Raw genomic sequence first — 19,879 nt, forward strand, 5'->3', positions numbered from 1 at the left:
CTCCTTAAGATTTCCCTTTATCAGGACCACACTATCAATGGCCTGTTAATCTGGATTCACTGCAAATCAAACACACCATGACTAAACATCTAACATAGCTGGACTAAACATCTATTTCCTTTGATGACTGGCTGATTTTAATGAGCCCCCCAGTCAAATACCCTTTTTCAGTTTCTCCACCTTTTTACTAGTGACTGTACACAGTTTTTCTACTCCCTAGTGGTCATGTACACTAGATTTACTAGCGTGCTGTAACCGGGTTCTTACCCTCGAATTACTTCAGCCCCAAAACTCTGATGTAAAGCTCTATGGAAAAATCTAAGCTTCAGATAAAACCAGCTAGTGTTCTCCAGTTTCAATAACATACAAGCCCACATCAAGTGAAACATGACAGCAACTTCCTTGAAATGTATCCCAGATTCCCTTAAAAGTTCATGGCCATGAGTGAAACTGATCTAAGTCTGGGGCTTTGCAACTTGAGTTTTGAAGGTTTTGGGTTTCATTAAGAAAGCTTCCTAGACCTCTAATCCTTGCAGAGGCTGTTTATAGAAAACTGCATGAAACTAAAATGCGATAATCTGCATCATATCCTGAAGTTACAAATAATGGGCTCCAAAATTTTAAAGAAAATTAACAGAGGTCTTTTTTTTTTTTTTTTTTCTTTTCCCTGTGAGCATGAATTACAAGGGCTGTGCAAGTCTAAAACGTGCAATGTCAGCCCCCGCAGGTAACCATGTCTGGGTTTGGTCTGTGATTGCTTATAAAGAAAATCAAAGGAGTATCCAAACGGCTACTTTGGTGAGAGATATATTACACATTAGCTGGTGACGACACTTCTTGCTGAAATTAGTGGGAAATATTTGTCATAAGTAACGAGAGCATAAAAGTTTAATTCTCCCAGGAGGTCTGTCTTGATACAAGAATAGCTGCTTAGGCAAATTCCTAGCTGTTAACTGTTTCCAGGTTTTAGTTTAGTTTTGAGAAGCACATTGCTGACATTTGTATCTGCAAGCCAGACACATTTCCTCATGGTGAAGCGCTTCTCTCACTGATTAGCATAATTAATTTTAATGACATTGTAACTGTACTCATGTACCACTTGTCATAAGTATATGTAGCAGGATGAACACCGTATCACACTCAGAATGAACACTCTATTACCTTATTCTGTACCTGTTACAATGCAACATTCTTTTCCAATTCTCCCTCAGATTCGTCTATGCATGGAAACAGAAGTCTTCAACAAGGCTCTCTCAACTGAATCTTATGTTTTGGCAAGACTAAGAAGATCCAGGGAGAATTCCTACTCTTTGGCATAGGCTGTACTACTAATGAATGGAGTACTCCACTGGTGCTGGAAATCCACCTCTCAACTTCTTGGAAAACCAAGGGTGAAGCAGCAATACATGAAACACAGCAGAATTCATATCAGAGAAACAAAGGAAAAGAATGAGAGCCCTTTAGTGAAGGCTGTAGTAACTTAAATTACATTTTTATACTACTTTCAAACAATCAGGCTGCTAATGTTACCATCCAAAGCATGAGGAAGGAAACACCAGCATTGCAGAAGGGACACAAGTGGTAACCAATGAGAGGGCAATTAAAATTTTCAATTGTACCACAAGTAAAGATTATTCAGCCTGTTCCTGCCAAATAGGGCAGTGAAACACATGGCTTTTGAGATTCCTAATTCTTGATCTCAGCAAAGCTTTGTTCTAATTTAATAGGCTTGGTCTCAGAAAAGTTGAGTGCAGGGAAACCGCATTATGGATTATAGCATCTCCTGCTGGCTGATGCATGGAGAACAGGAAAAAGCTGGCAGCACCCCTCACCCTCTAGGTAATAAGGCAGAAAAATTAGGCAGCTGCCAAAAGGGAAAAACAGTATAAAAAAAGTGAACTAGTATGTTAGGATAAATATTAACTTAATCTGCCTTCCCACCTCCCATCCTCCTCAAACACATGGCCAAACATTTTGCAATAAAGCAAGTCAACAGGGTTTGTCTGAACGCAGGCAAACAGAAGTGGCTGTGAATGCGCTGAATTGCAGCCACTGCTTGGGTGTCACTGTAAGCTCTCTGAGTCATGACAGAAGGAGGATTTTTCTCAGAGACTTTACAACAGACTAACTACAGGAGAAACTCCTGCTGGCAGCAAGCAGGAGGTTTACTTGGCCTACATTACTGCCAGCTACTCAGTACAATCCTATGGTGACAATGTTTTATTCTGAATAATTTTCAGCGGTTTCCCTTGCAAATTCTGAAGTGTTCTGGAAAATTTCAGAAAAAATAGGTAAAAAAACTCCTTAGAGTGTTCTACAAAACCAAATATGAACACATCACCGGTCTCTTGCTTTGCTATCATCACTCCCCAGCAATGACCTTACTTTGGGTTGTGTCATGGGAACTGTAGTGATTTGCACTTCTCTCATGAAGGTTTTTGTGTTACTGTATCCATGGGAATTCCTACTCTTACCCATAGACAGAGAGAGGGGAAAGATCGTAACAAAATATGCTGTAATTCTTCTGTTACCAGCTTTCACCAAGAGATGCTGGACACTGTCCCTGTGATCAGTGGAAAAGGAGGGCAGCCAATGCTTCCCAGGACAGGTCCCTGTGACAGGCACATAGGGTGGGAATTCACCACAACCATTTTGAAGCATGTCTTATTATAGGTTCTTTTTGTGACAGTATCACAGGAATTTGGGTAGAATAATAAATATACCATCCAAAACATTGAGGCACATCGGTGCCTTTCAGGAAATCTTAACAGAAATTGGGTCACTAGATTCTTTGGAGCAAAGATGAAAGCTCTGCCTTCATTCACAGCCAGGCGCAGCAGCAGCAGCTCCTCTCTATTACTTGAAAGAGCTCCTAGAAGAACTAAAACACAGAAACATCCTCTTCTACCCTTTAGCCTTTCACAGAAAAGAAACCTTACCAAAAATGCTGAGTCCTGGGATAACAGCAAACCAGGGCTAACTTAAAAATATTCACATTGCTTCAAATGAAATACTACTGTTTAAAAGAAAACAAACCTCATCATACCCTGGTCTCCATAGATACTCTCAGTGCTGATTCCCAATATACTCTGAGCTTATTTCTAACAAATTAAACTGACTATACCAAAATAAAGACTTTTCCCTGTTTACACGAATAGTCCTGTATTATGAGCAATAATAATGTTAACCAATGGGTAAACATTTTAAGATTCCACCACTTCTATGAATAAAAATCAACTAAAAAAAATAGCTGCATTTAGAAAGCATCCACATACTGAAATACAGCACAACCGTGAATAACGTGGATTTGTTGCAGTTATGTTTAGATTTACTCTTGAGGTAATTGGTGCTACAGAAGTTACACTTTCATTATTTCTTTTCTTCCTATTCTTCACACTTACCAAACAACACAGCAATGACTGTTATGAGTCAAAGATAATTATGTCAGACTTCATCTTTTGTCAGAGTCAGGTTTGTACCATGGATAACACAATCCTGATTCAACAGCTTCAGCATCTCTGGGACTGAAATGAATACAACTCCAAGTCCATTCTCATATGCTACTCTGCCTTTGATTCCTGTAGCAGACACAAACCCAATTCTGCACAGCCTTTTCAACTTTTAGCCCTACTTAACCACTTGGTAAAAAAAAGAAATAGTAGTAAGTACAGAAGTAGCAAATGATTATCTTAGTCCAGCTAGAGCTGTTGCTGTGTGGACTCAATGGACTGCCATCTGATAAAAAATGGATCTACAGAAGACAGAAAAGAAAGGTAACACAGGTGGGAATTATTCCCAGGATTGCCCTCACGGCAGATGCAGGTTGCTGGATGGCCGAGCATTACCTGCTGATCGAAACCAAAATACAGAAGATGAGACCAACAAACCAGTTTAGTCAAGAGATAATTACAACTTCATTTAACTTGCATCTACAGAAACTGTCAGTGAAGTTAATTAGTGGTTTGTGTCAGCGTCAGCACACATATGATACACACTTCCATCACAAGCTCCCCCGTGCTTCTCTCCATTTCCCCGCTCTGGCATGTGAAACACGGCAACTGGTACAATTTGTGGTCTTTAGCAGAGGGCACACGAAAGAAACTGACACACTGAACATACTGACTTCTCCTCGTTCTGGTTCCCCAAGCTGGGCTGGAGCCATACCAGCAAGGGCTCTGGGGATGAAATAGCCCTATTTTAGATGAACTGAGCATGTCAGCCCCCAAAAGCTATCAAACGCTCTTCTATCCTTAAGAAGCATAAAAGGCACCTCAGTGTAAAGAAGGAATGTGATACAATTTTAAAGTCCTCTCTTTCCCTGGACTTACTGACTCCTGAGGACAAATAGGGCCTTATCCACAATCCAGAAAGGGATCCATTTTAATCTGCACCTGCTTTACATCCCAATGCTTGGCACAAGGCAATGAAAACTCATCCAGTGTTACTGTGAACTGCCTTCACTGCAGCAGAGATGAAACATAAATATTCAGAAATAAATTTGTAAGAAAATGATGAGTCGTTCTAGAGCTTTGATACATCTGAATAAAAATAGTTTCAACTGCATACCCACATTAGCAAATAAAGAACACACATACATTGCTGAAACAAGGGGACCATAGTAGTGAGACTGAAAGCTAAAAACTGCTCTGAAGTGGCAAAGAATCAAATCACCTACTGACTTGGCAAGGCTTTTGTTTGTTTACTTGTTTCTTAACAACAAACAAACAGGACATACAATTAACAGCACGACAATGACAAGGGGCTGCCTCCCTTGGGGGGCTGACCTTTCTACTCTTCACTCCTTTGTTATTCATCTTTAGGGTTTAGCTTTGTTAAGAGCATGAAACACAAGTTTCCATTTCCTGGTACAGTAATTTAAAAGAAGAGAACATGGAAAACAGAATCCTCAAATCAATCTTTAAAATGAGAATCTTTAAATCAACACCAGTTATGTTATTCATAAACACATACTAGCTATAAAAGCTTTTTAAAAAGCTTTTAAATTTTTTTTTTAAAGTGGTCTTTTCCTAAAAAGGAAAACAACAGCTAACAATATATGCACTTTAGATATTATTTGTATGGGCAGAGCTAACTGAAAAGGAAAGGATTACTTACAACCTTAGAACACTCCAGACATTCTGCCTTCATTCTTAGATTCTCTCTCTGCGTAGATTCTAACTTGTTTTCATTTTGTTTACAAAATGATCACATTGTTTCATTACAAAATGCCTAGTAACAACTTGGCTGTGAGACTGAAAAAATAAATAAATAAATTTAAAAAGCAAACAGGACCAGAAAAACTATTGCCCAAGGACTTCAAATTCAAACCAGAAATGTTTATTTCAGGGACTTGTATTTCCAATAACTTTCTGAGTATAAGGCATTGGGCTACCCGAAAGTATGTTTTTAATATATGGAAAACCATCTTTGCATCATGGCCTATATAAAATGAGTGGGGCAATATTAAGTAGAGGTTCCAAATAAGCAGAGTTTAAATCTCACAAATGGCACTGAAACTCAAAACATTTGGGAAAGAAAGGGCCTGAAAACAGAATCACCTTTGCATGTCTCAAAAGCTGGTCACCTCAGATTAGTAGAGAGGTGCTTTGGCATAAAAGTCTGAGTGAACACATATCCTATTTCTAGACATATCTGATACTTTTCATTGTTTGTTTTTCCCTTTTGTCAATTACAGCCCGAAGTCTTTCACCCCAGTTAACCTCAGTTTCATTCTTCTCCACACACACACACAAAAAAAGTCAAGCTGAGTTTTGTTCTAACATGAAGTTTCATTTCTGCAGATGATTCTCTTTTCCCTTGAAGGCAAGCAGTTTCACATCTTCTGTTAAAGGCAACCGGGACAAAAATCAGGAGCAAGGGCAAAAATATTGAGAATTATCTACAGTGACTGAATAGAGATCCCCCACTGCAGTCAGCAGAAAGCTGGTTCAAATCCTACCAGAACAGCACAGAGAGGCAACCAAGCTCTTGGTTCAAAGTGCAAAGATGGCATAGGGAAACAATTTTAGAGCAAAGGTACCAAGTCATTCCATGAGGGCAGAAATACTGAATCATGTTTGGTCCTCAGAGCTACACACAGCTTTCAGTAATTCAACACAAGCCTAAACCACTATCAGAAGATTTAAGAGAGAAATTCAGTTATCCTTCTGAGATTTGACCACGGAAAATGAGAGTTTTGAGGGGCTTATGCTGTAGGTACCCTGGACAAAAGCCTTTAAAGAAGGGAAAGTTTGAGCTATAAATACTAATGAGGAAAAGAACAACACATCTTTCAGCTGGCTAAATAATCAGTTCAGGAGAGTCAAGATACTTCCTCCTCTATTCTTTGCACATTTTTGATATATCAGAACAGAGTGTAAGGAAACATCAGTTCCCCTCTGCTCTAATGTAACTAAAGATGGGCATATTTTTTGAACACAAACAACAAAATCTTTCTCTACCACTAAATATGTTAAACATCTCATAAAATGACATTGCATTCCTTTTTTCATTTAGGAAAGGAGGAGCTAACTGGTTGCTGCAGCTAGCAGGAAATTCCATTGACAATAAAATAAATAAATCAACCAATGGTCTCAAAAGCCTATGATTCAATTATATGGGTTACAAAGAGCTTGAATTTGACAGTCAGATGTGTTCTTCTCAAAGATTTATCTGTGAATTTCCAATTAGAGAACTGAAGTGGAATAAACTACTCAGTGAAAATGAAGATATCTAGAAGGAAAAATGAATTAATTCAGTATGGCGTAACACAAAGAATGTCTGGTGCCCATAAAAACAACAGAAGTTAAACAGCTCAGAAGCAGAAAAAAAAAAAAAAAAGGGGACGAAAGCTGCCTTACTGCTTATGGGTCTGACAAAAGCCATAAATCCTGGGCTGTGAGTTTGCAAATGCAGAAACAGAAGTGTTTGAAGGCAACAGGCAGCTACGACTTAGCCAGATCCTCATCTAGAATGTATCAACAAGGACTAGAAAAGCCTGAGAAAGTCTACTGGTGAATCAACAACTTCCCTCTAAAAGCTCTTTTCCGTGCATTTTGAAACACGGGGATTTTTGCCTGGGGCAACTTGTGTTTCAAAAGCTCAGTGACAAAGGGGTGGGTTAAAAAAAAACCAAAACAACAAAACAAACAGAGATTATACAATAAGACTGCTGAAGTCTGTGACAACAGATTTTGAAGATTTAATAAAGATTCTCTGCAGACAGAACAGAGCATCACAAGGTGATACATTTGCTGTTAAGGAAATTGCCAGGAAAATCCGGATATTTCAGTACTTCGATGAAAGAATTTAAATATTAAATGACAATGGGGAGCTACATCACAAGGACATGTACTCACATTACAATTGGAAGACCCATCAAGTGTCGAGTAAGAACCATCAGGCCATTCTGTAGCATCTACAGTGCTCGATTGCCTGTGCTGGGCTTCATACTCTTTCAGCTGAAATTTGGAAAGACAGAAAGAACATTCTCCAGTGACAAGAAGAGATCAATCTTCATCAAAATAGCAAGAGTTAATGTAATTTCTCTTTTTTCCCTCGTATCATTGTGGAACAGGGAAAATCTGAAGTTTTCCACTGCACGCATCACTTAAGCAAAATAAACTGTCCAACAATCAGAAGTTTTAATAATGAGTTGGCCTTTTTTTTTTTCCTTAGAAGGAAATGATCTGTAAATACTGAAATGTCATGACCTGTTGTTGGTAAATAAGTTACACATCCCCATGTCAGAGACAGAATTTACAGTGGACAGACTAAATCACAATGACCTGCCAATTTCCTTCATAAAAAAATGATCTAGAGTAAAGACTAGGAAGCATCCTTTGCAATTAAAAGAAAAAATCTCTCCCATTTTCCAATAAAAGGTTTCAGACAAAACCAATACTACAAGAATCAAAGTGTTGTAAGGATCAAGAACTGATTTTTTTTTTTTTTTTTTTTTTAAAGGCTGCTGCTAGTAGCTCAGACTGCTAGAGGGAAACTCTACCAGTTCATATATGAACTATCAGATTTGGTAAAACCCTTCCACCCCACAAAACTTTAACAGCAGAGAAGAAAATGAATTCCCAATATTCCAACACAATAATTTTGAATTATTGCATTTTTTTTTCATTATATGATTTCCAGCAAAGCAACACTTTCGTCAGACAATAACATAAATTTATATTCTACAATAGTCTACATTACAATGTATTATGTCAGTAAAGATATTTATCTGACTTCCAGCCTATTGAAATGATGTTTTCTCTAATGGAGCCCATACAGAACATCCTGCGTTCCATTGAAATTTTAACCCGTATTTTGGCTCCTGAGCAATTAAAACCTCAGCCCTATTGCTGCACAAATTCAATACCTTATAGCTCTTTTTCTTGTGGCTTATCAACATTTAGAGTTTGTAAAGAAACACTTGTGACAGCCACCCCACTTATAAAAAACACATATCTCTGTTGTACATCTGACATAATGTCATATGCGAAAAAATGGCTGAACATGTTTTCTTGAACATTATTAAAGCAAAACATCACCTTCTTGGCTAAGAAGTAAGCAGAAAAAAATTAGATTAAAGGATAATAGTAAGAAATGTACGTGTTCTGAATCTAGTAAGGCAAGCTCAGCAAAACCTAAAGCGTTTCTATTAGCACTTAAACAAACCTATGAACATTATAAATAAGAGCTAGTGTAAGTCAGGGAGATTCTTCTCCCTCACTTTAGACAGCGGCAATGAAAAAGTCTACACTTAATATTTTCTCTGATTAGTACCTTTTATTGCTAATGGAGAGAAGCAATGCTTTTGGGACTCTGTTAATTTATCACGTACTGAATATCTATTTCTGGTGGAGCTAAATCTCACTTTTCTCAAGAAACAAAGGAAGTGCTATCTGATTTATGCTACCTATTGCAATGGGGCAAGCAGGCAGGCTTTCTCCACCTTCTCCTACGTTTTGTGAATGAAGTAAAACTCAGACTGATACATCCTACATTCTAAAACATGTTTGCCAAGGAGACTGAAGTATGCCCATATCATACCCTAGCAAGTGCTTCCTCAATGGTGATCATCTTCTCTTTCACCATCATCATCAGCTGGATCCGCTCCTCATCACTCATTGTGATCTCACTGGCCACATAACCGACGTCCTCTCCTGCACAAAAAAAGCACAAACATTGTAAGCACGTGTAAGAAGTCATGCACAGGGCAGGGTTCAATGAAACTGGATTTTACGCAGTGCTCTGAAATCTGGTTGCCATGTGGATCTGGCTGGCCAGAAACAGACCCTCCCCAGAGCAGGCTCATGGTATGATTTCAAAGAACTGAATGACTTCGAAGTAACTGAGCAATAAAAGGAAGCAATTCAGAACTGAAAAACTAAGTCTACTTTGACTCTGAGAGCAAGCAAGCACGAAAAGGAGAAATAAAAACTGACCATCATCACATGGTTATTGATCCTGAAAGACAAGAATTAAAAGAGGAAGTGCTAAAGCTGGAAAAGTCCAGCACTCAGCCCTGAGGAATACTGGAATCAGCTGCCAGGACCTGCCTGTTCAGGAATGGTGTGCTGGACCCTTGCAGCTCTCTGCTGTGGACTGGCACTGCCTGTGATCTATCACCCACTAGTGCCAGATGTATTGCACTCTCAGCTACCTCTCCTTCTGGTATGTGCTTGGCATGTCAGCACAGACAATTAGAACTTGCCTCGAGGACCAGCAAGGACCCACACTTGACTGAAAGTGTGTCCCTTTTGGACCTACTAAATGGGCTTTTGTCATCTTTCACAATCCATCTGAACACAGATACAGAAAAGCATCTGTTTGCAATGTAAGAAGCTAACACATACACATGGGGAAACAGAAATTTTCTGTGTGAAAAGAAATACTTAATGCAATCCACAGCTGCATGTTTTGCAGAACTAGAGAAAGACACCTGACAGTTTAAGTGGAATCAAGCCTACATTTGCACTAGTCACCAGAGACACTTTTACTGCTCCTTCTTGTAGTGCCTTCTAAAATGAGAGGCCGGATTCAAGCCTAAAGTAAACACGTCAAAGAAACAAAATGCCAAAGAAAGGAGAAATATCCTAATTTAATCAGAACAGTATTTCTCTTACCAAGTCAGGACTAGGGAGAAAAAAAAAAAAAGCATCTGGTTTAGCCATATATATTACTTATATATTAACTGCATCACTTTGCATGTGTCTGTCACTTACAGTCAGAATCACAGGCATCCCAGCCTCATGCCTGCAGTTTCAAGAATTTGACTTGCCATTCTGAGCACTGTCATGATGAATCAAACCTGTGACACTTCCAGAGTCACAGACCCCAGCTGCCACACTATCACAAATGCATTTTATTCCTTTGTGATGCTGGCTCCTTACATTTTATATCGATAGGATGTGCAGTATTGAAAAAGCTTTACCTTTTGAAGTCTGCCTCATTAGCCCTTTCTGGTTCTTTCGGAAATTCTGCCAAAAAAACTTATTTTTCTTTTTCCAGTCTGCTTTCCCTAAAAGGAAAGTGGAGTGGGAGGATGAGGGGAAAGGGAAAAAGAAATTTTATAAAGAAACATTAGTTAGTAAATTCTAGAGAAGCTTTCAAGGATTACATTGTATTTTTAAATCAGAAACAAGAATAAAAAACCCTCAAAGTTTCTGGTTTTCTTGATTTATTTCATACTAGAACTATGTTGATGTAGCTATTTCACATTCTTTTATAATTGCCAGTGCCATAGAGGACTGAGATAACCCAGTAACTTACATATTTTGAATTATAAACTGAAAATATTTTACATTCAAATTGATGTCTGTTAAGTTGTTAATATCAAGTCTGGAAGTGTTTTTCAAGTATTTTGTTGGTTTATTCTCTTTAACTGAATCACAATTATGCACCCTAAGCCATAAGTCAGATGAGTGATTTTCTAGTCTATCTGTGCATATCTATCAAGAAATGAAATAATTAACATACTTAATAATAACAATAAATTAACATATAATTAACGTAACACACACTTGAGCACACACATGTTCTGCTACTTGTCATGGGATCATCAGGCACCCCTGACTCTTGCTCTCTATATGTCTGGACTGTACAAGGCTGGGTCTCCCTCTCCACAAGTACCAGATCTCCATATGGATTGATGACCTCAAAGTAAATCATTTGCTCTAGAAAGAAAAATGTGACCTAGCTCAAGGTAGGGCATATATATCTGTGTTCTGTTCAATTAACCAGGGCACATGCTATAAAGTTTATGCCACCACCAAATGAACATACTGTGCCTGATCTGGCTACTGACAAAGAGCTATTAATATTTAAGATCTTGCCCTGGGTGACCTAGAGTTGAGCTTCCTGACTCTCTGAAATACTGCTTAAGTTTAGACTGTGTGGACATGTCCCTAGAATACCATTAAAAGGAAACAAACAAGAAAAACCACCCAGTTTCATTTTTCTTCTCCAATAAGCAACAAAAATTTCACAAACAATGAAAGAGACTCTGGCACGATACGAACAAAAATAACAAAGATCCCCTGTTATTTACTGGTGGTGGTGGTAAATTTTGAAATACAAAAGGACAGGCTAGCAGTTATCTAACATGCAAGCATTTTCAATTCAATATAACAAGTCAAAAGATACATGTTTATCACATGACAACGCTGGCTGGGCAGTTTTAGTGATCACTGAGACACTCAGCATCAAACTGAAAGCTGCTGAGACTAGCCTTCCACACACACAAATGCTGCTGACTTATGCCAGCTCTTCAAATCCCAGCACAAGCAAAATTCAAAAACTGTTTAAGAATTCCACAGGAGTATCAAATAAAACGAAATATACTGACCTACAGAGCCTTCTTCTGAACTTGATTTATGAATGGAGAGCCTAGGACAAAAAAAAGAGAAATGGACTTATTGATGCAGGCTTCTCACATTTCAGGAAAGCTGTCTGGTTATAGTAAATTATAGTTTCCAAACGATATATCATGAGCTGTTTTCCCTTCCCTTTTCTCCCCAACACAGCAAGCTGGAAACGAAAACTGAACCTACTGGTCTGACCACATTAACTGAGTTTCCTTCTGAAATGTGCCTTTTGTGACCAGCATAAAAAAAACATATACTGACAGAAATCAATGTTTAAGGCAAAGGAGTCCAAGGATTCTTCAGAAAACAATTATTCACATAGTTTCCCCACTTGCATTTGCAAGACAGTAATGCCTTAGAAACTGTAGAACTGGGATGCTGCACTTGTTTAACTGTACATCAGTTTTCAGCCTATTTCGTTTTTATCTGACAATCTTTATAAGTATGTGCTCATTACAGCTCCAGAAGCCACCATGTGGAAGACAGTTGTAGAGTTTTAAAGACAAGGTGGAGAAAGTTTGTCCCTTTGGAGTGCAACCGTAACTGACTGCTTCAGACTACAGCTTCGTTCTCCCAAATCCCTGCTTTCTCACCAGTGTATGCTCCTTTCCTCAGAAGTTTGCTGGAGAGACTTAGCCAAGTCCAGAATATGGGCTTTACAAACAACCCACTAAAATAGAAAATATATCTTTTGTTCTTGGTCTTTATGTTCACTGAACCAGTTTTCCAGAACGGATTCCAACCCAGTGCCAAGAGTTCACTGTGGGTTCTCTGATGAGACAACATCACCCCGCTTCACTGCCTTTTTTCTCTGCATAAACGGAGCTAACAGAAACTACCGAACCCCGCGTTGTTCTCTGAAGCCTTCCTGTGGGAATTGCCATTTAACCGCACTGCAGCAAGGCAGTGCAATGACTCTGCCGGCATCAAGGGCTTTGCTGGAGGCTCCATGTGCAAAGAATCACGGCAGCGTCTCCGCTGCGGGCCGGGCCCCGCGACACGCCCGTGTCCCATTGTGTGGCGGCTGTCCCGCGGCCACGGGGGTGGAAGCACCACAGCACAGCGAACCGAGCAGACCGCAAGCCAAATCGTTCTCTGCGTGAGGCCACGCAGTAACACACACACGACACGCTCCTGCTGCTGTCCGCGCACGCTGTGTCTGCTCTCGCAGACCCCCGGCAGAGGGCAATAAAGAGTTTCCGATCAACTCCCGAAACCACGCGAAGGGAAATTGCCGTTCAAGCCGGGTCGGCGCTCAGAAGACGCGAGCCGTTATTGGCCAACATCTTACAAGCAGGAAACACGTGCTCATCAATTTGCAAGGATATCATTAAAGGGGAAACGAGACAGCATGGAGCTTAACTGCGATTCAGTAATTCATCTAGACAAGGAGGGTCTGGCATAGTGAAGCTCTGGAATATAACCTCTTTAAAACTCAGACCGATCAGAAATTTAATCCAGCACAAACTGCAAATTGAGGCAAACCAACTTAAAGTTTTTAGTGCACCAGGAGGAGGGAGACATTTGGTGTTTTCCTTGATGGTGTTTACTCTTGAAGGAGAAAAGTCAATAATGCTTAATTTTTAAGAAGCCTGGTCAAAAGTAAAAAATACAAACCCCATACTTTCTGGATAAATACTTCCAGAAAAAGTGCTTCAACAGGGCCAGGAATTAACCCAAAAACTTCAAAGTAAAGTTGTCAGCAAGTAGTTTTCTAAATAAAGGTAAATCAGATAAAAAAAAGTACGTGGAGTTGCGTATGAAAATTTTTCTTTTTATGAAATCCAAGCTCTGTTGGAACTGACAGAATTAATCCGCTGCATGTTTTGCAGATGAGCATAGACTCCGCTCATCAAGCAGTTATTCTATTTATTTTAAATGAATTTAGTATCCATGAAATGTACCAAACCACCATCCTTAGAAAATGAAATCTGTTAATGATCATAACTCTGCTTCACTAGTGAAATCACCCCTAAAGTGGAGAGGCAGCAGTCTCTTGTGCTCTGTGGCCTCCAAATCCATTTTAATCCTTTTCTTCACTCACACAGTTGCCAAAAACGATGCAAGTAAGCAGCAGGTGTAGCGGCAACGTTTGTGATGTGGACATCTGTTCAGTATGAGTTAGCCTGAGGCCACCAACTCATCATAAACTGGCTTCCAAAGAAGGGGAAGGGCAGTAGGAGCAAACGCCTGGACCAGAGGGGGTGAGGAGAAAAGCAGGATCCACAGCAAGCAGACCACCTTCTCATTTATAACTGATTTAAGAATGCTGAGTTTCATCAGCGGATGCAAATTCCAATTATCGTTTCATGCATTCTTTAAAGAGGAAATCTTCCATGCCTGGGCTGACCTTGAAAATGCTAACAGCTGCTCTGAAGAGATGGAAATGCCAACAAAACTTACCACAGAGTGCCTGATAAGGCACTTGCATTTTAGTTCCACCCGACAATTCTGATGCTTTAAAATCCTCAGTGAAATCGATCAAGCATTTTCAAGACTTCCTAGATGTCTGGTGAAAAATTCCAGACTACCTTGGTGTCGCTGTATGTTTGATTTGCAAATTACACTTCCTTACTCTGTTAACTCTGCAGCGCTTCTGTGAACGTGCACTGAAAGTGATTTGTGTTCTTCCATTCATAGACTGATAACTTGTACTGAAAGTTAATGATGCAGTGACACTTGGCAGAAGTTTCAGCACTGTGTGTCTGAAAGGGAGCCAAATGCCATTACTCCACCATGGAGGCCTTCATTTTTGTTGTGGTCTGATGTACAACTTCATTAGCAAGCTTTCACATGAAATGTACTCTGTCACCACATAAAGCAGAAGAAATGTATGGGTATATGTTCACACAAGGAGGAACAAAACAAGATTTACAGCCAGAGGGAAGGAGTATTTTCTTATCAACCCATAATCTCTGAAAGCAGGCAGGAGATGGGGTCAAAACTTTAATTCGTTAATCTCACAAATCCAAAACTATCTCTAGGCCAGTACTTTGTGCCTCTTTGAGCCAAAGTGCTGAAATAAATGAGGAAAAACCTAAAAAACCCCAAAACAAAACCCGCAATATATAATCTAAAAATGGACCTACTTTTGAGAGTAGTTGATGGGTTTAAGCAGAATTTAGTAAACTACATCAGGCCACTCAGTGATGAGTGACACTGAAAATTTAGTAGCAACAGCTGGAGCAGAGAACCTTGTTGATTAGAAAGACTGGCTTGACAGAAATGAGTTTACATTCAACAAGTGTTCAAGTACACAAACAAGATGGACACAAAACTCAGTCTTTCAAACACTGGAGGTCTGCAAATGACAGAGTACCTGGGGATACCAGGTGGAAAAAATGACTGAGAAAAAACCTACATATTAATCCTAAAAGGCATAAGGATGGAAAATTCCAATGGCAGTACAAAGGATATGAAGAACATATACATATAGGAATGGCTGTACAACCATCATTATTCATATTTAAAAAAGATGAACTCAAACTAGATGTGGTATAGAGAAAGCTATTAGAATAGCCAGGGAACTGAACAGCTGATCTTGCAAAAGAAAGCTAGAGAAGTTCTGCGTGTCAAATTGGAAAGCTGCAAGAAGATTAACTTACTGCCTATTAATAAATCAGGCACAGGAACAAACAGACACATACTGGAAAAAATTAGAAAAGAGAAGATAACATTTCCTAACTATTTGGACAAACTTCCAACAGTAGGTAGAGAAAGGGAGAAAAACTTTAAAAACTTAATTAACTGCTTTTACAGGAGGCTGCTTGAAAGATAAGAGACCAGACCAGACACTCTCATAAGGATTGCCTCTGGAGGGCACTTTTGGTTCTTGTTTTGCAGCCTGGGGGCTTCATAAGAGAAACGTTAAAGCCTGACATCTAAAATGGTCTCTGAATCTCTCTTTCCATAAAAGTGGGGATAACATTGTTACACCTAAGCAATACCTTTGAAACCTGGAGGTGGTTTCCAAAACCCGGTGTGCAAGGAAGACCCAATTTGGGTCACAAGCCAACTAAGCCTGTCTGACTATTAAGACTGGTTTTAACTAGGCTACAGCTTTCCTGTTAACTCTGGACTGATTCTGATCTCAGACAGAAAAACACTGGGGCTAATCTTGCATAGGGAGTGATTGATATTACAAGAGACACAGTCATAGGTGCCCCAAGAACCTGCAGGTACCCCACAGAACTGGGAAAAGAAACAAATGACACCATGCGCTGCTTTCATGAATGTGCCTGTTGATTTTTGAGATCTCATCATTCTCAAAACAGAGCAAATCTGGGAACTGAGAGCGATGTGTATTTATATTTTAAATGCAGATGTACTTTAACAAATGGCCGCGTCTCATTTACGGACCATAAAATCCACAGGTGCACAGCACCATATGATGATGAAACCACGTCTGTTATCGTCTTCAATAAACTGAGAGTGCCCCTCTCATTCCTTACCAATGATCGTTTATAGTACACTGTGGAAAATGCTTTAGATGGCATTTTTAGTGTACAAATATTATGCATATTCCTAGCGGTGAATAAACCAACGCAAAAGGCCATGCTGGCTCCGCTGCAAAGCCATTTGGTTATCCGTGTGCATTAGAAATGGCCCACTTACATAATTAGTATGAAAAACTGACAGACTTGTAACTGCTCCTGACTGAATACAAGGTAATTTATCTAACTGGAGCTGGCACGGGGAAGAAAATGGGCCTTTGGTATTTTTATCAAATTTGCATGAACCTGAAGAGAAAGGAGGCCCGCAAGGTTCTGACCTCGCTGGCACCAGTGTGAGAAAGGGATGGAAAGCAAAGAGGTTTCATTCAATTATCTTCTCATTAGGTTTCCATAGCAATGGCTCTTTAAGCAGGTCAAAACTTTCTCAGTGGAAACAAACACTGAGCTGCTTGTGGGCCGTGCGTGTGTGTGTGTGTGCGTGTGTGTGTGTGTGTGTGTGTGTGTGTGTGTGTGTACTCTGTAGCATCACCAGCGTGGAAGCCACCACGCTGGTCCCACGGGCTCAGTCCGCGGGCTGGCAGCAGGCAGATGGGGGCACATCATGTATTTAATAACAGAATGCTTTGTCCCAGCCAGGGAGCAGATAATTGCCGGCTAAAAACTCATCGAGAGCAAAGAGCGGGGCCCAATGCTGCAGGCAATACTTCCCTGCTCCCTGTGTACCGCTCGCTACGTGCCATCTCAACTCGCTGTGACAAGTCAGACTTTCTCGTGAAATGTGCCCTTCATACTTCCTTGTACAAAATTACCAGGCTTGAAATCTTCTTCCAGCTGCTCAAAGGCGCACTGGTTTCTCTCCTCACGTGTCCCAGGCAGCGTTTGGCTGGCCTCACACTCCCATTGTGTGGGTTATTGTGGGAGTTTCCTGCCCTACTTCTCTTGAGGAGGCTGTTTAAAGGCAGCATGAATAATTTGCCTTTGACTAAATCAGGCCTCAAACAAGTGAAAACAGGGCCATACACATTCACTGTTGGTTTTTTGGTTTTTGTTTGCCTTTTTTTTTTTTTTTTTTTTATTCCTGCAAGGACAGGGTATTAAAAAGAAAAAAGAAAAAAAAAAGTATCTTAAGTTCAAACATCTCAAGTAAAAATAAGCTCTTATTTCTTTTTTTTCCAATATTCTTTCCCATTTTTAAACTACGCAAAGGGAAGAATTTGTTCTCTTAGCAATTAAGTGCAGCCTTTAGCTACCTCACTTTGGGGGATTTGTTTGTTTTATGCTTTGTTCTTCTCAGTTTCTGCCGTCTCTCTGCCTTACATCCTCTTTTAGACCGGCACTCCTCTTTCTTTGCAGATGAGCTTACAAATAACCTGCCAGACTTAATTTGGGAACTCTGAAAATTTGCCAGAATCTAAGCTGATAGAATTTAAAGTCCCCCTCGCCCCCCAACCATGACCTGGAGGGATGATTTAATAACTTCCTGCATTCAAATCTTGACCTGCAGTTTGGATGCTGCAGGGAAAGAAGACTAGGGAGTCAAGTGTTAAAAACTACCGGCAAAGGCCAGTAGATCAGTGTACCGAAGGGGGCAGAACTGAGGCTGGGATGAACCTTTCTGCAGTTTTCACTGAAAATCGTTGAGGAAAATGGGAACACAGAAATGCAGGCTCTCTCCCAGCCTTAGGTTGACACCGAGTTCCAGTTTATACCATGGGACACTGGAATGGCTGTGCTATGGCACATTCATTGCAAAAAATTCTTAAAACCAGATTCAGTCAATCGTCCCTCCCGCAGTGACAACAGACACAACGCAGATAGCAGCCACTTGTGCTGTGGCCTCACTGTTTGCCTGCTAACAACCTCGGAGAAAGCCGTAACGCCCGAGGAGCCTCCAGCTCCTGCTGTGACATTCCCAACAAGCCATCAGGGATCTGGCCACACTGTATGAATGGCTCGGTACATCCTGCACACACACAGGGTGACAGACGTTCACCCTCGGGAGCAGCTGAAGTAGGGAGCTGTGGATGCAGCTGCCAGAGGCACAGCAGCTCCCCCACGCTGGCGAAATGCAAAGCCCCTGAGCAATGTTGCTCTGAGTCACCTGCAACCCCACACGTGCCTGCTTTTCTCCTGCCTGACACGTTTGTTTCTGACCAGTTCCCGGCTCTGGCAGGGTCTCAGATTTAGGTCTTGAGTATCCCAGTATGTTTAAACTGCACTGAGCCACAGCCTGAGGAGTACAGCAGGATGAATCGTGGCACTTGATATGAAGTGTGACCATTTACTGCTCAGGAGTGTACTTGAGTGGTACAGTTCAAAAAAGTGCAGGTGATTCACATAGAAGGTGACAGTTCATAACACCCAGCGCCACACAAAGGTGGTGGCAGTGACTGAAACATCAGATACATGACACAACTGTTACCTTGTGCATCGTTTTCATCCTTTCTTTCTCTAGCAATTGTTAAGAAATGTATTAGTATATAGGAAAGTCTGTACCTCATCCTATTTATATGCAGTGCTCCTGAGTCTCTCACCCGCTTCCTTTTCTTTCCTAGCAGATCTCAGATACACCACATCTGAAACACAGCCCAAAGACTGATGGAGCAAACAGTGACAGCAAACAGATCTATTTCCAAGGAGGGAAAACACACAACTTCCTTTCTGCAACATCCCCCCAGTTCTTCTAAAAACAGGATGAGAGTCAGGATGCAGAAGCCTGAGTTCAGGGGACTGGGTTTAACCTGGATTTCCTGGCAAACATGCAGAGCTCATCAGTCTGTCGTGTAGACTTGAATGCTCAAAAATGGGAACAGGCTAAAAGTTGGATTACATTGTTTAAATGCTCTGTTTACAATTATGAGAAAACCTTGCTCAGTCCCCTATCTCAGTAAACATCCTTGGGGTGTTGCCATCTCCTTGAAATAATAGGAACTGTATATACAATACATCCCCAGATGAACATGGTATGGGGTCAGAGAAGTAACAGTAATTGCTAAAGAACACATTTACTGCATGTTTTCTACACCAATGATTCTTGTAGCAAAAGCAGAAGTCAATGTGTCTGTACAGAAGCACCTGCGGTTCTGGGGAGATTTTTGTTTAAAATGAATAATATCACTGTTAAAGATGTTGCTGCCACTTCACTGAAGGCACAATGAGAAACAGCAAAGCTACACTAGCACCACAACTGTCAGCAAGACTGCAGTTTAAAAGATGGAAATCTTGGAAAGGGCAGAGGGAAGTGAAATTTATTATTCAGCTAAGAAAGTTACAAACACCTCATTCCATGCTCTGCATTAGTTGCTGAATATGACATAACTTAGAAACCTGGCAAACTGCAGAATTTTGCAGAAGGAACTCCAGTAGGGCCAAAAAAACAGAGCAGTTGTGAAGCAAAGCTTGAACAAACATGACTTTGTTTTCTGTTGTTTATGGATAGCTTTTCAGGCCACATCAGTACCCTTGCTGTTGTTCACATAAATCTCAGAGGCTTTTGCCTCTGGGTGAAGATTTTTACTTCTTTGTCAGAGCCAATGAAACAAAGGGCATATTTGGTAGGGCACA

The 19,879-nt window shown here is 40.4% G+C and overlaps 1 protein-coding gene across 7 annotated transcripts in view; it reads right to left on the reverse strand.

Moving 5' to 3' along the window:
• Positions 1-19,879, reverse strand: part of LOC120749937 (SAM and SH3 domain-containing protein 1-like) — a 529,028-nt gene that overhangs the window by 37,951 nt on the left and 471,198 nt on the right. For 6 of the 7 annotated variants that reach the window (XM_040057945.2, XM_040057942.2, XM_040057946.2 and 3 more), the window contains 4 exons: positions 11,843-11,883; positions 10,430-10,516; positions 9,046-9,158; positions 7,359-7,460 (listed from right to left, as the gene is read on the reverse strand). In XM_040057945.2, coding sequence (XP_039913879.1) covers positions 7,359-7,460; positions 9,046-9,158; positions 10,430-10,516; positions 11,843-11,883 — 343 coding nt within the window. The remainder of the gene's footprint in view (positions 1-7,358; positions 7,461-9,045; positions 9,159-10,429; positions 10,517-11,842; positions 11,884-19,879) is intronic. The other variant, XM_040057943.2, reaches the window with a different exon arrangement.

Source organism: Hirundo rustica, chromosome 3 (assembly GCF_015227805.2).
Source record: "Hirundo rustica isolate bHirRus1 chromosome 3, bHirRus1.pri.v3, whole genome shotgun sequence".
Lineage (NCBI taxonomy): Eukaryota > Metazoa > Chordata > Aves > Passeriformes > Hirundinidae > Hirundo > Hirundo rustica.